The sequence below is a fragment of the Acomys russatus genome, chromosome 6 (assembly GCF_903995435.1).
Source record: "Acomys russatus chromosome 6, mAcoRus1.1, whole genome shotgun sequence".
NCBI lineage: Eukaryota > Metazoa > Chordata > Mammalia > Rodentia > Muridae > Acomys > Acomys russatus.
In genome coordinates this window covers 77025565-77039987 of record NC_067142.1, presented here as the reverse complement: position 1 = coordinate 77039987, position 14423 = coordinate 77025565, and the positions used below count along the sequence as shown (strand labels likewise).

The following is a 14423-nucleotide window of genomic DNA, read 5'->3' as shown; positions in this document are numbered from 1 at the left end:
ACTACAGGCAGCAGGGATGAAAAGAGGAGGGGCTACCCCAGCCCCTTGAAGCTCAAATGAAGTTCATCATATGCCAGACACTGAGCTAAGTGATTTAGGGTTTTCCCTGCTTGTCCCTGGTCTTGCTTTGGTCTAATCTTACTGGCCTCTCATTCCTCCCTCTGTGCTATTGTATATTTTTGTAGAAGTTCAAAGCTCAGACGTTGCCTCAAGTCTCAGGAGAAATGTTAAAACTTTGAACAGCGTTGGGACTACTGTGACTACACAATCTTTTGAAATTGGACCGAATGTATTTTGTATTATGAGATGGTGTGAACTTCGGGTGCCAGGGGCAGAGTATTTTGATTTGAGTGTGAAATGTAAAGCTCATGTATGAATGTCTAGTCTGCAGCTTGTGGCAATATTTTAAGGAAAGTTATAGAACCTTTGTGAGATGGACAGGCTAGTGGATGTGAGTCACCAGGGAGGTTCCATCTGCTTCCGGTGCTGGCTGATTTGTTGGGCTTCCTGTCTATGGCCTTGCTGTATGGAGCTCCCACTATGCTTTCCCTGCTGGGACAGTCTAGAACCTTCTGACATTGTGAACCAAAATAAGCCCTTTCCCCCCTTGAATTGCCTCCATCATATTTTTCAGCACTGTGAAAAGAAACTAGCGCACCGCTCCCCTCCCCACCAAGTCTGGAAGATTTGACATCAGTGTGAAAGCTTACTGGTGGGTCACCGCACTTCCCGGTTATAACCCTACAAGGAACACGCATCAAACACGCCTTCTAGAAACAGAAGACTAACACAGGAGTCAAGGTGCGCATGAGTGTTGTTTCCCTTACACTTCGTTTGAAGGCTGTTTGGAATGCACAGCGCTACCCTGCTGTAGTGGCTTAAACAAAATGCTCCCCAGTGTCCCAGGCATTTGAATGCTTAGTCCCTGGTGGGTGGCACTGTTTTGGTAGGTTTCAGGGGTGTAACCTTTCCGGAGAATGTACATCACTGGGGGTGGGCTTTGAGCGCTTAAACCCTGTTTGTGGTTCAAGATGTGAACCCTCGGCTTCCTGCTCCAGCCGCCACAGCGTCACGCCATCATCGTTGACTCTTTCTGGAGCCACAAGCCCAAATCAGCTTGTTCTCTAAGTTGCCTTGGTCACGCTGCTTCATCACCAGAAAAGTAACTAATGCATCAGCAGACAGCCCTGTGTTCACTTGTAAGCAAAACTCACCTGAACTGCACTAGCCCTCTAGCTGCTTTTCCGCTAAGAACATTCTGTCTCTAAGGAGAGAAGCGATGGTATTCCCTACGTCCAGCCCGTGCCCTTTCTTGGAGGAGCTGAAACTCTACCTCTTTCTCCCAAGAACTCTCAGAAGCAGCCCAGCTCCCAGCAGGTCTCCCCTCCAAGAAACTATCCATCTTCTCAGCCTTCTGGCAGCTTACAGTCCTATCTTTTCCCATAGCATGAAAAGCCCAGGTTGCCCCTCGCGGTTACACATCTCTAGAGGAAGGCAGACACCACGCTGGCCCACAACTTTAATTGATTGCTTTCCTTCTGCTGGGCCCTGGGATCAGCTCAAATAGCTCATAGTTCTGTGCTGCTGAGAGATCTGGGGCTCCCCAGCCAGCTCTGTTGGGAAAGGCCAGTATCTCAGGAACAATGATTAGCTGGAACAATGCGACAATCAGTCAGTAAATACCACTTGAGGATACATGTTCATAAGATTGCAAAGAGACAAGCAGGAGGCAGTGAGTTGCTGATGTCCAAAACACCAGGTCAGACCAGCACACAGCACAGCCACTGCAAAAGAGGAGACAAATTAGTGCATAGCTCCTAGGGAGTCTGTTGTGGCTCTGGCCACAGATCTCCTCCTTCATGTATCACCACTTGTTACAGATCCGTCTTGCAGCAAGTGCCTGCCTCACTCACTCACTCATAGGAATCCATTAACAAAGTCCCTAACTCCCAACACAGAATACTATAGAAAATGTGCCCTAAGAAAGAAAACCCAAAAGGAACCTCCAAAAGTAGGTGAGTACAGTGGGCCTTGCCTTTCTGTGAGTTCCACATCCATGATTTAACCAAGGGTAGATTAAAAATATTCAGGAAAAGAATGGAATCTATGTTGAATATGACCAAATTTATTTCCCTGTCACTCACTCCCTAATCAAGACAGTGAAACAGCTCTTTACCCAGCATCAGCACTATTATATTATATTTAGCATATTATACTAGGCATTATATTTATATTGCTTATATTTATTATCTTAGGCATCACAACTAGTCTAGAGAGGATTTAGAGTGAGTAAGAGGATGTACCTAGGTCCTATGCAAACAGTATGCCATTTTATACAAAGGTCTGGTGCATCCAAGTATCTTAGAAAGGTTCTGGGATAAAGCCCAGCAAAGGACAATTATTCATATACATATATATTCTTACAGACATACATATATCCTTACGTATGTGTTCTTGTATCCTTATGTCTATATTTTTACATATGTATATATACCCCTACATTCATATTTATATTTCACACATATGGATAAACATTCCATATGTATGTGTAGATATTCCTACATTTATATCTGTATGTGCATATACTCCTGCATATGCAATTTATTTTAGGTCATACACGAGTACCCATGTGTCTATAGGAACCCACAGATGTGCTCCAAAGGAAGTATTTTCTGTATCATAGAAAGTAATCAATACCACTTCCATTCACAAGAAGAATAAAAAGCAGTTGGACTCAGAACATGTCAGGATGGTAATAACCATCCTCTAACACGGTAGGACAGTGATAACCCAGTCCTCTCCTCTAACACGGCAGGACAGTGATAACCCAGTCCTCTAACATGGCAGGACAGTGATAACCCAGGCCTCTAACATGGCAGGAGGGTGATAACCCAGTCCTCTAACATGGCAGTAGGGTGATAACCCAGTCCTCTAACATGGCAGGAGGGTGATAACCCAGTCCTCTAACATGGCAGGAGGGTGATAACCCAGTCCTCTAACATGGCAGGAGGGTGATAACCCAGTCCTCTAACATGGCAGGAGGGTGATAACCCAGTCCTCTAACATGGCAGGAGGGTGATAACCCAGTCCTCTAACATGGCAGGAGGGTGATAACCCAGGCCTCTAACTCCGCTGCCTCAGAAGCAGGTGATAGGCCAATACTGCCTCCTCCCTTGGACCCTTGAGCCAAGTCCACACTTTCTGTTCCCCCTGTCCTGTGACAGGGCAGCCAGTGACAGACTCTCTTATGCCCCTTACAGGCAGTGACTAGCACTTTGTGCGTAAAGCATGATGTGTCTTATGCAGAGTCACATTTATTTTACACCTTCATTCTACTTTGCAGGAAATTCAATTTTGGTTTCCAGTGCCCTCCTATATGTCAATTCAGATATCCCAGAAGTCAGGCCTACTTTCCCCACCCCACCAGACACACATGCACATACAAGTCCATCCCAATTAACAAAAGTTTGCATCTTTGAAATGATTTTAGATACAGCTATATAACTTTATCTTTAAGATAAAGGAAGAGGTGAAGAAGCAAGAGGAAGCACCTGATTAAATTCTTTAATTACTTGATTTAAATGTTTGACTGACTTCTTAAGATACTATCTATTCCTTCTCCTGGTGTCCAGCACAGGATGTGCAGGGGATTTCCATGGCAACGAGCTTCTTGGTAGGAAGATACACAGCATAGCACTATCCTGCCCAGGGATTTCAAAGTTCTGTCTATGAGGAGTTCCTCAAACCAAGGGCCATTTACCTCAGCCAGGGAAAGCTGGACAATGCCATTCTGGTCCTTATCCAAAAGCCTGAAAAGTTCTGAAACACAAGAGAAGGAAGGAAATTAGTCAGGTCTGTTCCCGGGCTTTGGAGCATCAGAGAGAGAGCTGCCTCTGTTCAGAGCATGCCAAGATGCAACTCTTTCTGTTGCCCATTTCTTTCCCGTACCCTGCCCACTCCAGCTCTCATCCAACCCTGGGACCAGCTATCAGGGTAGGCTTTCCTGGTAGCAGATGTCTCCCAGCCTGAATGGATGAGCTAAGTTGTTAGCAGAGACGGCCTCTGGAGCTGCACCCTCAGAAGATCAGTCAAGAAGCTGGCCGTTTGGGGTGAGAGGGCTGAAAATGGTGCAGCCCCTCTCCTCTATCTCTAGCCCACTGATAATTTGCTCCTAAGACTTCCTATTTTGCCCTCACCCAGTGGAGGGAAGATCTACCTTAAAAAGACATCCCACTGATTATAAGATAAGAGCACCCCACTGCCTAAGGTGAAAGGAATACAGCTATCGCCTTTTAGGGAGAACCCACTCTCTTCCTGGAAGGTGGCACAGCCTCTCAAATGACCCTCATGGTGGCATACAGGTGACTAAACACTAGAAGCTCATAACACAGGAGCCCTAAGAGATTCAGCACGTTGGCCTAGCGACTTGGTATAACCCAGTCAGGATGGCAGAGCTCCAGATCTCCAAGGAAAGGCAGCCTTGGCCCTTGGGTATGACCAGCTCACACACTCGTAAGCCCTAAAGTGTCTAATCCCCTCCCCCTCTGAGTACCACAGTTACACAAATCTCATCCGTACTTTCTTAGTCCCCAGGCTCCAAAGGCACTGTCAGGCCTCACCTCCTGGCCTGTCCCCTTCAATGCTCTGTGTCTCTGAAGAAAAGAAGTGGGGCTAAAGAAAACTGAGGCTTACTGAACAGGGTCTCCAGGCGGATCATACAAGCCACAAATCCATCAAAGTCAACGCCAAGCCTGCTGCATGCATAGCGCAGTGCAATGGCCTGCTGCACCTGGTTGTTGAGAGTGAAACCTGGGGGCCAAGAGAGACCGTGTCACGGGTTGTGTAGCCGTCTTAGCGTTTTCCTGATAGACTTCAAGGGGCTGACGGTCACAGGGGCCCTCCTTGATCCTGTGTAAGTCTCTAAATCAGAACTAGTCTTCCTTTCCCGGGAAGTCCCGGGAGATGCCCTGCCAACAAGTCTCTCCACTTTTAGGGATGTCTCACTGGCCCCTTCCCTGGTCCAATACCAGCTCAGTGCTGGGGTAGTCATGGCTACACAACCACAGTAAGTGAAAGTAGAACGGGCAAGGGGCTTTGTGTCTGTGTTCCTCTGCAGAGCCCTGCACCTTGTGACTGCTGTCACTGCCTCGCTAACAGGCAGAGAACCAAACCCTGAGCATCTCCTCCCTCATAGGAAGGGTCCTCAGCAAGGCTTTGTCGTCACACTGGCATCCAATGTAAGAAAGCTCTCAGGAATGACCTTGGCCCCAACCGTCAAGAGAACAACTATTTCCAGTGGGCACATCTGAGTCCTAAGACCTCTTCTACAGGATGGGTCCTCACCTGCTTTCGTGAGGGCTGTCCTCATCTCATGGGCATCAATGGTCCCCACATGGTTGTGGTCCAGTTCCTGGTAGATCTCCTGAAGCCAGAGAAATTCCATGTGAGAACAGCTTAGCCCTAGCACTGACAATCTCCTCTCAGTCTACTCCTCTCTTGGGAAGCCAAGGACGCACTCAAGAGAGATTGTATTGACGTCCCCAAAGAAGTTTCAGAACAGATAGAAATGGGGCTAAGTGTCAGAGTAGTGCTTTGTCCTCTGAACGGGCCTTTTCCTGTAGGGAGTTCTGGCTCCTTTCTGAATGGTGCACCCATGTTTGGATGGTTTTGGCCAGAGTCTGGTCAGACAGACTAGGATCTAGAATATCCCAGAAACAAGTGTTGTAGAAGATCAGAAGGAAGGAAAGGGGCCAGGTCCCAAACAAATGCCCTTCTCTCCAAAGAGAGAGACAGAGAGGAAGGGAGCAAGGAGAGAGATGGGGAGGGGCAGGGGGAGAAGTTACCAGATACTTGTGAATCTTCAGCCAGAGTGTCTTGAACTCCATGGGTCCCAGGCTTCCAGTCCCATCGCTCTAAAGCTTGTTAAAGGACAATGTGGACAAGTCCTCAGTGAGTTTCTTCCTCTTGTGAGCCCACATGAGTGCCTGAAGCCATAGTAAACCTTTCCTGTCTGCAGCAGACACCATGGGGTGACGGTGGGAAGCAAACTCAAACTAAAATTAAAAGGTCCAATACTCATTGCAGAGGAAGGGTACAGAAGTAGGAACAAGAAACCAACCTTCGGCAGCCTAAAACCTCCTAGTGCCAACACAAATGGGCATTGTAACCTCGTTATCCTGGGTGGCAGTGGATGGAGCTGTATGGCCTTTATACTCACTTCCAGACTAAAATTTCTATGATTGGTTCAACTTCTTGTTCAAACCATGTTAGTCTTGTCAGAATGTCAAAAATAATCACCCGGTGTGGTAACCACAGCGTCTTCTCAAAGGCCATAAGAAAACCAGAAGAAGCATGCTTGTTGGGGAGGTCTTGAGGGATTTTCTATATCCGACCTCTCTTCTTCCATGAGTACTTACTGGGTACTGAGCTAGAGATGGGTGTTTGGTGTTAAATTATGCTTACCCTCATGAATCTCAGTCTCTTTTCTCACCAGTCACAACAAATTAATAAACCCAAGAGTGCAAAACTTTCCAGTCTAGAATCTGAAGTGACTGTCAAAGGCCCATGAGATAAAGGCTCAGTCCCCAGAGTGGCACTTTTGGGAGGTGGTGGGACATGACAGGTCATCAGAGGCATGACCCTGAAGAGGATGCTGGACCCTGTCCCTTCCTTACCCACCGTCCCTCTCTCCCTCACACACACACTTCCTGGACACCATGAAGTAGGAGGCTCTTCTCATTTCCACCTTTATATCTGCCTCATCATAGGTCAAAACAGCCAAAATCACACACACCCAGATAAGTGCTCATCATCTCAAGTATTCTGTTAAAATTGTGGGATGCTGACTGACATCCCCATCCTTTCAGAGCATCCGGTCTCAGGCTGTATTTCTGATTGGCACTGAAGGATGTTGGCTGGACTACAGCTCACATCCTTTCTACAACACAGACAGCTAGTCTCCGCAGAGTGTGGGCTCAGGGAAATCGCACCCCCGAGGGGTGGCACTTTCTATGCTTGCATCTCATTTCACTGCCATAACGGCTGCACAAACCAGGCGTTCTTATCCCATTCTCCACGATAAGACCCCAACTGTTCAAGCATTTAGTAACTTCTCTAAATGTATAAACTTCATTAGTAATAAATATAAAATTTGAACCTTTGCTTGTTCCAAAATCCAGATAGACCTGTTGAGTCAGGGCCTCCAGGACTGGAATGTAAGCAATGGCATTTTCAAGTTTCCATGGGTGAGGGAACCCTGACAGGCGCCCTGGCACATGAATCAGTATGCTACTGGAAGCACCGCCTGCTGTAGGATTCCATGGATTCAGATGATGTCCCCAATAGGCAGACTTACATAGGTAGACAACCTAGCAGTGGCTGCCATGGAATGGAGGTCATGCAAATAAAGAGCGACTGCTAATATGAGTGCAGGATTTGGGTGGGGAGAGGGGGAGCGGTGTGTGTGTGACCAAAGTGTCCTAAACCAAATGGTGATGGCTACACATCTCCAACCCTAACCAGATCCACGGAATGAACTGTGCATCCTGACTAAGCATATTTTTGACACATAAACTACATCTTAATAGATGTCCTTTTCCTAAATCTTCACAGGCACCTTCACTGCACATAGAAATTAAAGCACTACTCCATACTGGAGCAAAGACTCCAAAAGAAGACAAAGTCTTTATCCTTCGTAGCAATAGGAGATACAGGGCTGCTAGGACCAATGGTGGGTAATTACAACAAAATCTGTGTCTGAATTGAAATCAACAGAAAACTCTGATGAGAATGTTTCCGAAATCAAGTTCTGGTTCACAGCATAGTGAGTCGAACTTAGTTTTCTGTGAGGACGAGTTGAACTGCTAACCATACACACATGGAAGGACACAGGGCAGAAGAGCTCCAGCACTATTCAGCTAGTGCCCACTTGGGGCTCTGGGGTCACTAGACAGCACCACCTCTCCATCACTAATGCAGCAATTGGCACACACTCCATGACCATGACTCTGCACAACCCCTGCCATGTGCGAAGGACAGTCCCTCTTCCTGGCCTTCCTAAAGATGGTGAAGGGGTCCTGTAGTAAAGTTGCCAGATCTCATCAAGAACAAGGCCCTAAGAACTGAGGAGGGCCTTCCTAGGTTAAAGAATTATCCCTCACCACCACTAGGTAGAGAAGGTCACCCTGGACCGGTCCCAGGCAAAGCTTAAGGAAATGCTGTCAAGCCTCCAGCACCCTGTACCTTTCTCTAGAATGACCCTGACATGTAGGACGCCCTTTCTCTACCCTTCATGACAACTCCACCGCATCTATAATAGGTTTCATGTTTATGAACCCCAAATCCATGTGTAGAAATCTAACCCCAGTGTGAGGGTAGCAAGAAATGGGGCCTCTGGAAAGTAACTGGGTTACAAAGGAGGAACGCTTCATGAATGCCATTGTGCTGTTGTAAATGGTAATTCCAAAGAAATCTCTTTCCACCTTGTGAAGTTACAGCCAGGAGCCCAGAGACAAACGCTCAGGCAGATAGACAGGTCTGCCATTTCTTGGCCTAGCTTTCCCAGCATCTCAAACTGTAAGAAATGTCTATTATTTATAAGCCACACAGTCTAAGGGCTTGTGTAATACTATTCTGGAAAACACTGGAAAGACTGTTCTTCCATAGGAGATGGGGGTTAAATCAGGTCACAGAGAACAAATAGGTTTTCTCTTGGATTATAATCGTAAGCTATAGATAGTGTATGTCCAAGGACCATAATAAGTGTCTGAAACAAAGATCATTTAATGACAGGGAGCGCCAAGGAGGGGGTTAGATAAGCAGGGGGGGGACACTCTGGTCAGCACAGTGTGGAGGAAGAAGGGGGACAAATGTCCCACGTATTATCTCTAAATTCAGGTATGGAATATCTTGGGGGGTTTTTTTTTTATGGATAAATGGGAGATAGTTTCACATGTGGTAAAGACAGTCAACAAAAATGATACACTTTTCTTTAAAACTCAAAACACAATCCATGGCGCACGCTCAGTAAATAGGTTTCCTTCTTTTTTTTTTTTTTTTTTTTTTTCATTTTCTCCCCTGTCCTCCCTCCTTCCTGAAAAAAAAAGGGGGGGGGCAGGAGTTAGAAGAGTCTGTAAAATAGAAAAAAAAATGATGTGACATTTAAAGGATACATCCAGCAGGCTGATCATTTCTCTGCAAGTGTTGATGTTGAAGCCATCAAATTTCATATCTGTTCCTAAATATTTTAAAAGAAAAGAAGGTGGGAGCCAGCATTGTTTGAAGACAGAGAAAATAAATGATCTAGACAGGAGGAAGCCATCAAAGAGAGTACAGTTTCCATGGAAAAGATGAGAGCACCATGGGAGCTCAGGACAGATACCCCCAGCCTCCAGATACCCCGGGATATGGTGTTGACCAACACTGGCATTGATCGTCAACCTCTGAACCTCAGCTTTGGTACCCAGAGATTTATGTTCCGTCATCAAAGGGAAGCGTCCAAGAACTAGTTGAGCATTGCAATAAGGTAGGGGAGGCTTTGTTACCAGGATATTGGTGTGAGGCCATCCTACCCTCCACCCTCACCCCAGCCCTCTTGGCTTTCCCTGTCACTATATGATCTAGCCAAGAACAATCCCCCCTGGCAGATGTTGCTATCATCTTCATTTTATAAACAGGGATGCTGATGCCCAGGGAGCTTATACAGTTTGCTCAGAGTCAGGGAACAGAGCTGGGACTTCATCACTTGCTACTTGGCTCCATAGAAACCTCTCTCTACCTTCACTTGAGAGCCAAAACAGGTGTTAAAGACCCTGTAGCCCCCTCCTCCACTTTGTTCTGAGCTTTAGAAGGAGCGAGAGCAGAGCGTAGAAGGGCTATGCTAAGCTATGGCAGAGCTCTGAGTCCCAGGACACTGCTCAGGGCCCTGTCTGTCTCTGGGCTAGCATGAGAGCCCATCACCCAAGCAGCTGAAGGACTTAACCCTGCCCATACCTAGACCACAACAGAAGGTAGCTAACTCCATGCTGGCCCTGAGGACACTGAGACATGAAGTGGGGGTACAATGTCCTCCTAGGGGGACAGTTTGACACTTGGGCAGTCCATGCTTACAGAAGTCTAAGGCTTTGAGTAACTGAGCACAGGCAAGGACAGGCAGAGTCACATGCGGTGCAGTAGGGGATCTTCAGGCAATGCTAATTTCATAGGAAAGTATCACATAAATCAAGCACAGCCCAGCTTTCTTTCTTTCAAGACTTACAAATAATTGCATTTGGTGTCAGGATTCTTGGTCCTGCAGGGTCTGCTTGCTTGCCAGTGTGGATCTCACCTCTCCCAGTGCCATCTCCTCCCCAGCCTCTTCTATCTGCCAGATACGGCCTCACTGCCCAGTCAGGATCTCTAAAGTCAGAGGCAGCCTGAACCCCTCCTCTCTACCTGAGGTGTTTCTAGCCAACCTCTGCCTGCCCACTCTTAGTCCCGCCTCTCACCTCTCACCACAGGAGGGTGCCTGTGGGCTCCCTGAATAGGCCCCAGGGGAAAACTCACGTTTAGAAAACACTCCATTCAGGGCCCTCTTGAGCTGATTGGCACTGATCTCAGAATCCTAGAACAAGCCCAAAAGTGAATTGTTTCAGACTCAACAAGCTGTTTCATGGCACTCAGGGGGAGCTCCCTCCCCAGGCAGACTCCAGCTCCACTGGCCCAGTGATTTTTCAAAGCGGGAGGTAGGTATCTTTAGAAACTCAACTTCCCCATTTCCTCTGAGGCCCAACAGCCTGGAAGGTCACCGGAGGGTTAGTAAGAGAGAGCGAGAGCTGGTGAAGGCACGAGCTTGGCACCAAACTCCACAGATGGCTGCCAGCCCAGCCTCTGGCTGTGTTTCATGGGCTTGCTTAGTCGGAGAACAGAGTGTGACAAGTAGCAACAGTGGGAACTAGCGCTGATATACCACACGCCCTACGTGCAGCAAAACCGCAACCACGCTACAGTTAAAGAGCCGTGACTGTAGAAACTGCCAATCGCTGCGCACAGGCACACACAAATGTGTACACACACAGTGTCGTCTGTCATTATGCTGTCATGGCTTGGGGTCACAGACACCAAGTGCCAGATTTCCCATGTGTGGGGGGCTGCTGCTATTACACGCAGGAACACATTTTAGGCTGGGGTTCAGGCTCAGGGATTGAAGCATCCTATGTGTATTTGGTGTGAACGCTGAGCCAGAGAGAAGACGCATGCCTGAACTCCCAGACAGAAGATACACCTAAGGCAGGGAGAGGTGTAGTAGAAGCAATGGGCTGGGAGCTGGCTTCCAATCTGGACTCTGCCCATTTTTCATGCTGTGACCTTAGTCCAATCACTCTGGACCGCCTAGACTCCCCCCACACAGGCCCCAGCATCAGAAAGGTTAAGATCAAAGCTGCACAAAGCAATGTCTCGGGGCGGCCTCCCCAGAATATATGTTTTAATGTAACACCAGAGAACCCTCTGGAAAACCTCTGGGTAGAAAGGCTCCGTCATCTACCAGGAAATAAATGGGGTGCTCAGAGTCCATATTGGACCTGGGCTGCGACCTTCATTTGGCCTTGTGAGCTTGGACCAGCTCCTTAATCCTCCGTCATTTTATCAGCAGAGGGAGGGGATGGTGGCCTGTGTGCCTGTCCCTTCCCCCTCAGGAGAGGGGAATGTAAGAGAAGCTTGGGAAGAAATCTACAGACAATAGTGTTTCTTCTCTAGTGTTTTCAATGTGCTAAATAAAACATGGTCCCTTGGCAGCTGAGGAAACAAGCCTCTGTTGGGAAACGCACTGGCCTGAGCCACGGGGTAAAGCAAATTGGTGTATTCTGCGGGAATATGCTGGACAGTGGCAACACACAGGGGCTGCTTGTGGGTTTGTCTTGCTTTGTTACGTTGTTACAAGGCTTCTTTCCTGGCATATTTTGTTTTTCCATTCCTCCTTCATATTCATTCCCTCCCTCCCTCCCCCCTCCTTGTCTCTCCTCCTTTGGTTTTTTGGTTTGGTTTGGTTTGGTTTGGTTTTCCGAGACAGGGTCTCTCTGTGTACCCTTGGCTGTCCTACACTCACTTTGTAGACCAGGCTGGCCTGGAACTCACAGTGATTCGCCTACTTCTGCCTCCCTGAGGGCTGGGATTAAAGCACTTCATGACCCACCATGGGTCCTCAATCACTATGGGGCCAGTAGGGACACGCTGAATCTTTGGTGAGTTCAGATTTATGACCTCTAACTGACTGGGGCTAAAATGAACTCTGGACATCAGGGCAGAGGAAGAAAGAATGAGAGACAGCTGTATATACCCTGATCACACTCAAACACACACACACACACACACACACACACACACACACACACACACACACTCTCTGTCTCTCTCTGTCTCTCTCTCTCTCTCTCTCTCTCTCTCTCTCTCTCTCTCTCTCTCTCTCTCTCTCTCTCTCTCTCTTCTCATTCCATTCCACAGGGCAGGTGTTGCTGGTCTCCGAAGTCAGTGGGCCAGGTTGTGTCTTCAATCCCTGGGCAGGTTAACAGAGTGACCTCCTGCTGTGGCTGGGCAGTTCCACTTCTGAAGGCTTTCGATTTAGAGAGGTCACACCACCCTGGCTTTCTAGCCAGAGGCCCCGTCTGATGGGACCAATTTACTAACTGAAAGGCTTTTGGCAAGACCCTAAGATTGAACTTTTCTATTTTCTCAAGTCAGTCAATGCAGGAAGAAAAGTGGCCTCCGGACAATAGTTACTCTCTCTTCCAGAAACACAGGAAACACCTGCCAGCCTCAGACAGGATGAAGTGACAAGAGACAGGCACAGGCTGGAAACTCAGAGAATGCTTCTTCACCCTCCTATAGACCCAAGGGAGTGCACGCAAACATGACATGAGCCGTGAGCCTGCTGCTGTCCAGCCTGGAAGCACCTGCCCTCCGCTCACCTTGCCTGCAAACTCCTCAAACAGGCTCCAGAAATGTCCATCCTCTCGATCCACCTCACAGGGCTGTGGCTGAAAGAGAGGGCAGTGACGACGTTAGAGCAGGAATTGTGGGGTGAAATATGGAGAATCCCCATTAGCATCTACTGTGAGTCTGTGTTCGGGCCTGGCTTTGGGCTAAGTGAAGACATATGGTGCTTGGGAGGTGTGGCCTTGCTGGAGGGTGTGTCCCTGGAGATAGGCTTTGGGATTAAAAAAAAAAAAAACTCATTCCAGGTGTGTTTCTGCCCTCTTGCTTGGACTTGCATTTGAAAATGAGAGCTCTCAGCCTCCTATTCCTGCTACTCTGCCTGCTATTAGCTGCTAGGCCTCGCTGTCGTGATGACGTCTTAACTCTCTGGAACCATAAGCCGGGACAAACTGTCTTAACTCTCTGGAACCGTAACCCCGGACAAACTCATCCGTAAGTTGCCTTGGTCACGGTGTAACTAACACAGCTGGCAAGGAATAGAGCCACCCAGGGGGTTGGCAATCCGGCAGGGTGCCATGTCAGATGCAGAGCTCCTTTGTGTGCTCTGCACCCCTGAATTTCTCCTCTTAGGACCTATTTTAATGTCGATTGTCTATATGTGTGGGGAGGGGATGTGCGCATGTGAGCACAGGTGCCCATAGCGGCCAGAGGCATTGGATACCCAGGAGCTGGGGTTACAGGCAGTTGTGAGCTGCCCTACCTGGGTCCTGGGAACCACACTTGGTTCACTCTCAACCGATGGACCGTCTCTCCAGGCCCTCCAAGCCTCGCATGCTGGGTTTCAACCCTGAATCTCTTTAAGAACAACAAAAACAAATGCAGGGAAATCTCAGGCTGGGTCTGCCACCTCCCAGGAGGCTGAACTCCAGAAATCATATGAAAACACATAGGGCTGTTTGTGTATGTTTTCCTAGATTTTGCAGGGCCTCCAAAAAAAAAAAGAGAGTGAAAAGTATTTAATCAGCCTGGTAGATACAGTGGATCTAAAAACCAGACTGGAGCTGACATACAAATCGGCTGCTTACTGGAGCTAGTCTCTCGGCACGCTTAGCATCCACTTCCTAATGCTAATATTAAACTACCTAAGACTGTTTCATAGGCTCATGTTGAAAAGCAAATGAGAGCTAACGTGTGCCATCCTATGAGTGCCTTTACCCGAATACTTTGAAAATGATCTCCGGCTGTCATCACCAGAGAGAATGGAGAAGAGGAAGCTGCCCAGATAGCCCGAAGAGTTTCCAGGAACCAGGTTGATTTCGTCCAAAACCATTGCTAGGATAAGCACACAAAGCCCAGGGTAGCCTAATGATGCTGTAATCGGAAGTCATGGTGGTAGGAGTGGTATTTTCCTTACTTACTGCCCGTGAGGCTCATTAAGAGAATCATCTCACTTAGTGGGACCATGCTGTGAGGTCGGCGCATTAGTAAACACTATTCACATATGGGGAAATTGA

The 14423-nt window shown here is 47.8% G+C and overlaps 1 protein-coding gene across 1 annotated transcript in view; it reads right to left on the bottom strand.

The window, feature by feature from the left end:
- Positions 1–1155: 1155 nt before the first annotated feature.
- Positions 1156–14423, bottom strand: part of Capn8 (calpain 8) — a 68554-nt gene continuing 55286 nt past the window's right edge. Inside the window, exons 14-20 of the mRNA XM_051148056.1 lie at positions 12942–13010; positions 10543–10600; positions 9171–9235; positions 5844–5912; positions 5344–5422; positions 4693–4809; positions 1156–1784 (exon numbers count right to left, since the gene is read on the bottom strand). Of these exons, the coding sequence (XP_051004013.1) occupies positions 1669–1784; positions 4693–4809; positions 5344–5422; positions 5844–5912; positions 9171–9235; positions 10543–10600; positions 12942–13010 (573 nt within the window). The 3' untranslated portion in view covers positions 1156–1668. The remainder of the gene's footprint in view (positions 1785–4692; positions 4810–5343; positions 5423–5843; positions 5913–9170; positions 9236–10542; positions 10601–12941; positions 13011–14423) is intronic.